This window comes from Muntiacus reevesi, chromosome 6 (assembly GCF_963930625.1).
Source record: "Muntiacus reevesi chromosome 6, mMunRee1.1, whole genome shotgun sequence".
Classification (NCBI taxonomy): Eukaryota; Metazoa; Chordata; class Mammalia; order Artiodactyla; family Cervidae; genus Muntiacus; species Muntiacus reevesi.
This window is the reverse complement of record NC_089254.1, coordinates 88,126,876-88,136,592: the sequence shown is the minus strand read 5'-3', so window position 1 is coordinate 88,136,592 and position 9,717 is coordinate 88,126,876. Positions and strand designations below refer to the sequence as shown.

At 47.8% G+C, this 9,717-nt stretch overlaps 1 protein-coding gene across 3 annotated transcripts in view; it reads right to left on the bottom strand.

The window, feature by feature from the left end:
- Positions 1-2,455: 2,455 nt before the first annotated feature.
- The window catches only part of TSPAN33 (tetraspanin 33), a 55,692-nt gene continuing 48,430 nt past the window's right edge, over positions 2,456-9,717 (bottom strand). For all 3 annotated transcript variants that reach the window (XM_065939139.1, XM_065939138.1, XM_065939140.1), the window contains 7 exons: positions 8,517-8,574; positions 7,720-7,847; positions 7,350-7,424; positions 5,922-6,017; positions 4,254-4,382; positions 3,692-3,853; positions 2,456-3,492 (listed from right to left, as the gene is read on the bottom strand). In XM_065939139.1, the coding sequence (XP_065795211.1) occupies positions 3,391-3,492; positions 3,692-3,853; positions 4,254-4,382; positions 5,922-6,017; positions 7,350-7,424; positions 7,720-7,847; positions 8,517-8,574 (750 nt within the window). In that variant the 3' untranslated portion in view covers positions 2,456-3,390. The remainder of the gene's footprint in view (positions 3,493-3,691; positions 3,854-4,253; positions 4,383-5,921; positions 6,018-7,349; positions 7,425-7,719; positions 7,848-8,516; positions 8,575-9,717) is intronic.

Below are 9,717 nucleotides of genomic sequence, written 5' to 3'. Positions count from 1 at the left end.
TGTCAAACTCTTGCCAATATTCAACAACAGTTCATTCCTACATTTCCTCCACCTTTAAGTCATGCATGGAGTGGGAAGGGGATGTGACAAATTGAATAATGGCCACCACAAAATGTCCATGCCTAATCCCAAGAATGTCTGTATATATAATGGTAAAAGGGACTTTATAGATATTGTTAGATTAAGAATAAGATGAGAGAATAAGAAATTAAGATGAGAGATGATCTGGATAATTTGGGTGGGCCTTTCTCTCCACTTCTGCCCATCCAGCCTGATTTCCATTGCTCCAGCAATCTTCTTCCATTCACTCACCTTTGAAGCCTAGCTTTGCTAGTTATTCAAACTATAACAAAACCAGACAGCATGTTAAAAAGCACAGATATCACTTTGCCAACAAAGGTCAATGTAGTGAAACTTATGGTTTTTCCAGCAGTCACGTACAGATGTGAGAGCTGGACCATAAGAAAGGCTGAGAGCCGAAGAATTGATGCTTTTGAACTGTGGTGCTGGAGAAGACTCTTAAAGAGTCCCTTGGACTGCAAGAAGATCAAACCAGTCAATTCTAAAGGAAATCAACCCTGAATACTCATTGAAACGACTGATGCTGAAGCTCCAATACTTCTGCCACCTGATGTGACTCATTGGAAAGGCTCTGATGCTGGGAAAGACTGAAGACAAAAGGAGGAGGGAGAGGCAGGGGATGAGTTAAACAGCATCACTGACTCAATGGACATGAATGTGAGCAAACTCTTGGGAGACAGTGGAGGACCTAGGAGCCTGGTGTGCTGCAGTCCCCGGGGTGGCAAAGAGTTGGACAAGATTTAGCAACTGAACAACAATTAGTCGTGTTAACCCCACATGCTTGAGGCTAGGGTTATTAAACTGATAGAAAATCAGGAAGCAAATTGAATTGAAATGTGAAATAATGATGACAAACCTTAAAAAAAATTGAGGCATTTTCTCTCCCAGCATCAGACCAAAGAGAAAGAAAGCTAAAAAGACACTGAGAAAAGTGTCTAGGTACCAATACTGAATTGCACTATAAGTTCCTGCACATTTAATGCTCAGGGTGTTATAAGCCCTGGTCCTCTGTCGGAAATTCCTTACGCCTTTTGTACAAGCCTGAAGGCTAGATAAAGAGAGACAGTAAAGACTTAAGTAGTTCGGGGTTCAAGAAATCTGGATTTGAATCCTGGTTCTGCAGACCAGCGTTCCTGGTGTTTTCCTCCAAGAGGCTCTAAACTGCCTCCTACCAGGTAGCTCCTCGAAATCTGTGAACCAGGAAGGTGCGTCACCCCAGCTTCTAACGCGGACTTCTGGGTCCGCATCATCAAGAGTATAAAATGCCTCCTTCTGGCTCTATCACAGCGTGGTTTTTTTTTTTTTTTTTTTTTTTTTACTCTTTTCTTCCAGAATAAAAGGCCCTTACTTTAAAAAAAAAAAAAAAAAGATTTTATTTTTTCTTTCCGTTCTGTTACTAGCTGGAGCTAAACATTGGCTGGGGCCCCAGGCGGCGGCTGGAAAGGCGCCCTCCCAGGAGCAGAAGGCTGGCTTAGGGGAAACTGGGGGCGGGGAGACAACTCGCGATGCTGCCCAGCGCGGGACGGCTTCTCCCACCTTTCCCAGCCAGGCCAAGGCCCTAGCGTGAGCCCCCCGACCGCAGAGCGTGGCGAGGAGACTTGGGGGACACTCACCGGGTAGTGGGGTCACGCAGCCCCACACCCAAGCCCTCCCGCGCAGCCCTACGCTCTCCACGAGGCCGGGATGCCAACGCGCCAGCCGAGCCGCCGCGGGGGCGGGGACCACCCACGGCGCCGCGCGGCCCCGCCCCGGCCCCGCCCCCCGACGCTCCTGCCTGGCCTCCCTGCCCGCCTGGCTCTCAAGCTCCTCTCCGCGCGAGGAAACCCCATGCCCGGATGGAAGATTTTTTTTCCCCCTAGATTTTCCCTAAAGCCTGATGGGCCGCGGTACCCAGCTCCTTCAGATAAAGATGGAAGAGAGGGCTGGAGGGTCTGGACTGGGAGTGAAGAGATGGCCTTCTTGCTCCTCATTCCTCCGCCCCTCCCTTCCCGGCGAGAGGGCTGGACTGAGATTTACCGACCTAACCCATCTGGAAAGTTTTGGGTAGCAAATTAATTTATTTTGGTTCGGGAAAAAAAAATTAACGTCGCGTTTGGGGATAAAATTACGCTGTTCCCAGATCCGAATTAGGAATCTCTCCATCTAATTTAAACCGGAGAGGACGAAGTTGTGGGAGGGGAGTAACGCATCTGCTAGAGGGAGGCGGGGTGGGTGAAGGGGCGGGCGAAGTACAGTAGCGTTTAGGAGACTGTCGCGTCCCCTCCTGAAGGGAGGCCTCCCTCTTCTATCCCGCACCCCATCCCCCTACGGCTGGGCCCTTCTACCGCCCCCCCCCCCAACTTTTGGTTGCCAGAATGGAAAATTCAGAGTCCAGCTTGGTCCAGGTCAACAAACTTTTATTGCCATTCCTGGCTCCCCCAGCCCCAGCAAGATCCCTGCTTACACTGAGCTCTGCTGCAGAGGAATGGCGGTGGTGGGCGGGTGTTAATTTCTCTTTCTCTACACACTGCCAATGTTTAGAAAGAAAATCCACTTACTGGGCAGGGAGGGCCATACAGGGTGGGATTCAAGGGCGCCTATGGCTCAGTCCCACCTCTGCTGGCTGCAGAATATAGACTATGGTTCCAAACATTTTTTAAGGGAAAGGAGAAGAGATGAATTTCGTTACTGTTGTACCCCTTGCCCTTGCTGCCACGTTTCCATGGAAATGAGGGAGGGGCAGGATGTAGCTCACTCTGACTACCTGGGAGGGTGGCAGGACAGGCAGTTAGTAAACACATCGCCTTCCACTCCTATCCAATACAGACTGCTGTCCCCAGTCGACCCCCAGGCTCATTGCCTGCTCCGCCCCAGTCCCTTCTGGAGCTGGTATCGTGCCAACTGGACTCCAGGCAGGGCTCGCTGGCAACAGCAAGAATCTGAGTATGTTGGTCAAGCTCAGTAGCAGCCCTATAGGGCCGTCAAGTTGTCACGGCTTGGTGAAAAGCCCAGTGCCCCCGCAACTCTGTGCAACTGCTGTTGCTCAAGCATCTGTCTCAGACAAAACAAAAACATAAACCCAAATGATTGAGGTTAGAGAGAATACAGAATAACAATGCTGAGAGCTGGGATGAGGAGAGGAGGCATATCCTTCTCAGACTAGGGCCACCTGTGCACCCTGCCTTCTGCTGCCTGGAGTTTGCTTCCTCCCACTGGTCTGTGGCTTGCAGGGCTGGAATCCAGTCTCCACTGGGTGCCGGCAGCTGTAACCACTGCTGTTGGCTGAACAGGCTCGCCTGTTGCCCTACAGAGGAGGTGCAGGATGGATCTTCAGTACCATGGGTCCGCCCGGTGCTGCTGATTGTAGAGCTGTAGTTTGATCTGATCTTTGATCTGACTCACGAGGATCATGGACAGCAGGATTCCCACCAGCTGGAAAAGGTAAGAAAGAATTGGGTCCTCAGCCATGAGAGATGGCCTTGTTTTCTCTGACTCAATCTTCCCAGTGCAGTCAGCACCTGCCTTTCAGCAGTGTTAGTGCCTGACACCCTAGCTGAGTCCCAGGTGCCCTCCCCCAAACTAAAGGAATCTTTACAGAATTGTGGAACCGCAGTTTTACAGGGTAAGTTACCTGGGGGATGGCCAGGCCCAGTGCCACACCACCAAGTACGAAGAGGTTGCTATGTATCCAGTTGACCAATCTGTCAATACAGCCGTTGGTGTAGATGACTTTACTAGCTTCTAGGTAGTCAAGGGCCTGCATACCTTGGCCACACATGGTGTTGATCACTGCCTGGGGAAAGAGTTCGAAAGCCAAGTGGGAATCGCATTCCTAAAATTTTTTCTTTGGGGCCCTAGCTGATGGGCCTCTCACTCTTCCTAAACTCCTAAATTGTTAGAGAATATATGTGGAGGATGCTAGGTTGGAAGTTGCTAAATGCAGACTTTCCTTCCTCTGGAGGTCTGAGTCCAGTTCTCCGTGCTTTAGAGACCTGGGTCTTCTGGGCCGCCAAGTGGGTGATAGAAGTGAAAGACTGACAGAGCCATCAGATTGGAGCGAAGAGAACCATCAGACCACTGCTCTGCAGAACCGACTGGCTGAGCTAGGGGATGGAGGTTCCCAATGGCAGCTGCGCTAATCAGAAAGTAACTCAGATCACTGTGGGAGGAAATGAGGTGGGAGGTGTGCTCACCTGGTTGGGGGTAGGCAAGCAACAGGAGTAAGGCACAGAACAGCGCTCACGGCTGGGGTTGTCTTCTGAACAGTTGAAGTACATGTTCAGGGACCAGTCCTTGTAGGAAATCCCTCCACAGCAGCTGAACTGCAACAGAGCACATCACGGGGGTTAAAAATCACCCACCCCTTACACTGAGGTGACACAGGGAACTCTCCAAGCAACCAGAAGTCTAGGCAAGCTTCTACTTGTAAGTTCAAGCTGTGTTTAAACACAGCCTTAAAACTTTGAGCTCAAGCTTCTCAGTGACCTTCGCCTGAAGAAATTATCTCTTCTTAATTTCTGTTACTTTATATGTTTTGTTATAACTTCTTGTGTATGTATTTTGTTTTACACACTCAACTATCAGCTCCTTGAGGGCAGTTTCTGGTTTTGCACTCTTGCATAGCATTTGTTGTTTAGTTGCTGAGTTGTGTCCGATTCTTTGTGACCCCATGGACTGTAGCCTGCCAGGCTCCTCCATCCATGGGATTTTCCAGGCAAGAATACTAGAGTGGGTTGCCATTTCCTTCTTCGGGGATCTTCCCAACCCAGGGATCAAACCCATGTCTCCTGCATTGGCAGGTGGATTCTTTATTACTGAGTCACCAGGGAAGCATAGAGCCTGGCAAAAGGATATGTTCCCCAAATAGTGGCCGAAATAATCAAAGGATCAGTGCTACAAACATTTGTCTTAACGTAGAGAAAGCACAGGAGGGGACTCTTCAATGTTGTGGGCCCATAATTACACCATGAAAGCAAATAGGATCCAAGTTAAGGGTGTCACACCAAGTGAAGGGGAACTCAGCACTGCTCTCAAAAGCACTTTTGTTTCAAATATAACTTCTGACTCACAGCAGCATTATTCACAAGAGCCAAAATACAGAAGTGACCCAAAGTGTGCACCAAAAGACAAATGGATTAACGAAGTGTGGTATATACATATGATGGAATATTATTCAGCCTTATAAAGCAAGGAAATTTTGGAACAACCCACAACATAGATGAATCCTGAAGACATGCTAAGTGAAACAAGCCAGTCACAAAAGGACAAACACAGTATTCATTGAGACAGAATTTCACAGAGACAGAAAATAGAATGGTGGTTGTTAGGAGGAGAGGGGAAATGGAGAGTTAGTGTTTAATGGGTATGGAGTTTCAGTTTGGGAAGAAAGTTTTGGAGATGGATAGTGATGATGGCTATACAACTGTGTGAATGTACTTAATGCTACAGATCTGTACAGTTAAAATGGTAAATTTGATATTATGTATATTTTACCACAATTAAAAAAATCTAACTTTCTCATTGGTGATATTAAAACAATTTGCCAGTTCCCCCCCATGAATAGCCATTTATAATGGTTTCTTTTATATCCTTCCAGATTCCTTTTGTAAAATATGAATACATATTCTTTCTTCTTTTCTTTTACACAATTGGTAGGTTACTATATATACTGTTCTGTGCCTGTAAAAGTACTTTTAAAGTTATGTGTGGCTTTTTTGCCAAACCCTTTCCCAGAATCCATTACCTATCAGGTAATGAAAAAGCCCACAGACCTTGAGGGTGAATTGTCTCTTGGGATGGCATTAACTTTTACCCATAGCTTCCCAGACCACTGGATGATCACCACCCCCCTCAACCCATACCTCCTTCTGGCCAAAATCTATGAGGTTTTGAAGGTCCAAGTCATCTCGGTAGTGCACGATGGCATTATTGATAATCTCACTCACTTTGCCCCGCACCTGCCAGAAACATGAGGAGGGAATCACAACACAGGATTAGCCCTTAACGTGCTCCCCTGCAGAAACAGCAATAAATGGTGCTCATCTTTCTTTCTTTAAATCATCCCTGAAGTCAGAACCAAGCCCTAGCAGGGAAGAGGGCCAGTTCTGAAGCCTGTGCATCCCTGGGCTCCCAGGTACCTGTGGGCAAGAAAAATGCTGATCTACTGCTGCCACGTCTCAGAGCCACATTTCAAGATAAGCCAATATTTATCTGTCTCTGAGTACCATTACACAAAATACTTGACTGATGTAAAGCAGTGAAACTAGTTTGTGTGTGTGTTGAGGGGGTGGATTGTTTTTTAGTAGAAAAGGACTAACTGAGCTAAGACACTGACCTCTAGTGGCCATAAGAGAATTGCATCTCTTTAGACTCAAAATGTTTTTGAGTACAGATCTTTTCTCTGTATCATTTTTAGGATTTTATTAAGCCAGAAGGACTAGGACATTCTGAATTGACTCAGTGGCTCTCAATTTCATAGTTTAAGCATGCTCTCTTCCTCCCTGCTTCATTACTTTTCTCAAAATTTCTTATCCACGTCCTGTACTCTGCCTCTGGCAATCATCTGCCCTTTTGGAAAGAAAGTATGGTTTTTAATTAAAAGGGCTGCCACTGAATGGCTGACTGCTTCCAGATATGGTGAGAGCTGTTTAAAGTCTATTTCACTCCCGTCTTGCCTTTCATGTTTGAGTTATTTTTAATATTTTCTTGTAAATATTTTGTAATATTGTAGTGAAATGGATCACAATGTCATTTCCTAATACAAAGCGATATATGTGGGAAGAAAATGTACAATTCTTTGATTAAAGTTCCCACTGATCTAAACTTTGAGTGTTCCATGGAATAAATAAATAAATGTTCTACACCAAAATAAACAAATAAATAAAGCCTTGTTTACTTGCCCCTTTTCTTAATTTTGTTTATCCCAATAAATAATTTTTAAAAGAAATAATAGGCTCTTCATGTTGTCTGTGATCCACTTGATAACTGAATTTTACTCAATCGTTTGCCATTAAAGTTTGCAGACTATTTTAACTTTGGGTTCATAGAATTTATTTCCCTGTTGGCCTCTCAGGCTGTCAGAGGAAAACACCTTACAATCTTGAAATCCTCGTTAAATATGGTGACTTTAAAGGGCATTCATTCATCCCTAAGGACAATCTTTCAAAGGCTAATAATGCTCCTCAGGGGAAGGACCACTGTGGTTAATTAGTCAGGCTGAGCACAGGCAGGAACCTTCCCTTCCTCCCTCTGGTTCACATCTGAGCAGGCCCTGTGACTCCCAGAGTTACCTTGTCTGAGAAGACGAAGCCCAGGACCCCAGCTGCTAGCTGTAGCAGGAACACGATGGTGAGACAGAGGGAGAACTGTGGGGGAGCAGGTGGGAAAAGGAGACAGTCTATTACTGCGCTGGGCAGGAGTTTCCCAGGGCCACAGGCCACTTCTCCCAGACACCCCCCGCCACCCCCCCCACACACAGTAAAGGCAGCTGCCTCTGGGATGCTGTCCTGGGGTGGTCGCCCTTGCTGGGTTCCCTGGGCTGAGCTCTACAGGGAGGAGGGGACAGCACAGACCTTGGGGGCAGCGAGGGACAAAAGAAACTGAAAGGTTTCAGAAGGAGAAGCACAGGGCCTTCCCAGGGGGTCGCCCCTGACCACTCACCGTCTGCAGGAGGCAGATGTTCTCACGGAGAGATCCGATGCAGCCGCAGAAGGTGAGCAGGAACATGAGGATGCCCACCACGATCAGCAGGATGGCCGGGTCCACAGCCAGGCAGGCCAGCGCCGCCTCTGGGGGAGGGGCTGTCTCTCAGTCTGAGCTGGTGCCCGCTGAGTAGGGTACCAGGCGTAGGGTGGGGCGCCCCCAGAACTGTCCTCATCCCCTGGTGGGACTCTCCAGTGTGGCTAGGTAAAGGTTACAGGGAGCAGTACTGCCCTCCCACGGGGAGAACACCAAGGGCCCAGAACAGTCTGTGGCCTTTCATTTGAGGAACTAACAAAGTAACAGCCTTTATTCCCAGGCTTAAGAGAGGAGGAAACACTTTCGCTCCAGAAAAGAATTAGAATGGCATTAGGCTTGCTGGCTTTTGCAGATTCTGTTTCCTGGAGACTTTGTGTAGAGGAACAGGAATGGAGGTTGAGCTTCTCCAGAACAGAGCGAAAGGAGGGCTGAAGCCTCTCGTTAGTCTTTGCACCCAGAAGCCTACCTTCTTCCCTAGATACGCCCTAAGCCTAAAATGCAGGCGGATCTCAAAAGATTCGAGGGAGCTCGGGGAAATCCAGGTGAACTGGCTTGGGTGGCCAGGCCGAGTAAGCCTCCAGGATTTGGCTAGAGGGTGGCTGCCCCACATAGCTCCATAGCGTCTATGGGGAGGAGGGCTGAAGGGCCAGGGCTGAAAGAGGCAGAGGAGAAAGGGGCAGGCAAGAGTCATGGGGAGATGGACAGGAACTGTAGCTCACCTGCGTGCTTCATCAGCCGAGCGTAGACGCCCACAGCCACCATCACCATGGAAATCACCTGTGGAGACAGGGAAGGAGCCACACTCTGAGGTTTTGGAAACTGGGGAGCCCTGAGAGCCATGAGTAACCTTGGAGGAGAGGAGGAGGATGACGACTCTTTCTGGACCAGAAATGAGCATCTTTTTTCTCCCCAGTGATACTGTTGATAGAATCTGGAAGGGCATTACCTCCATGAAAAGCCTGTATCAGGATGATCACATTTAATTCTTGCAACAGTTATCTGGTGAGGCAGCTATTCTCCCCATCTTACAGATGAGGAAGTTAAGGCAATGCAAGGTTAATACAGAACAGCAATTAGGAACATGAGCTGCAGAGTGAGGTGAATCTGAGCCCATGCTGGACAACTCTCTGAACTTCAGTTCCTGCATCTGGGGAGTTATTTGTTTTTTGTTGCCGTTGTTCTTTTTGGCTGTGTTGGGTCTTTGTCGCTGTGTGGGCTTTTCTCTACTTGCAGCGAGTGGAGGCTACTCTTTGTTATGGTGTGTGGGCTTCTCACTGCAGTGGCTTTTCTTGTTGCAGAGCACGGGCTCTAGGCACACAGGCTCAGTAGTTGTGGCTCTCAGGCTCTAGAGAGAGGGCTAAGGAGTTGTGGCACACAGGCTTAGCTGCCCTGAAGCATGTGGAATCTTCCTGGACCAGGGATCAAACCCGTGTCCTCTGAGTTGGCAGGCGGATTCTTAACCACTAGACCATCAGGGAAGTCCCTGAAGATGGGAATTTAAAATAACTGTATCTAATAAGATTACTGTGGAGATGAAATAAAAGAATGCATGGAAAGATTTAGCAAAATGCCTAGTAATAAATATTATCTATCACTACTAACTGGGGCTTCCCAGGTGGCTCAGTGGTAAAGAATCTGCCTGCCAAGCAGGAGATGTGAGGGTTTGATCCTTGTGCTGGGAAGATCCCTTGGAGAAGAAAATGGCAACCCACTCCAGTATTCTTGCCTAGGAAATTCAATGGACAGAGGAGCCTGGTGGGCTGCAGTCCATGGGGTCACAAAAGAGTCAGACACGACTTAGCAACTAACAACAAATCATTACTAATGGTTAACTTGCCCAGGGTCACGATGAAACTGAATTTCTGAATTTAAATCCAGCTACTTCAAAGGGAAGGTCTTCAAGCTGAAGCAGGCCTGAGT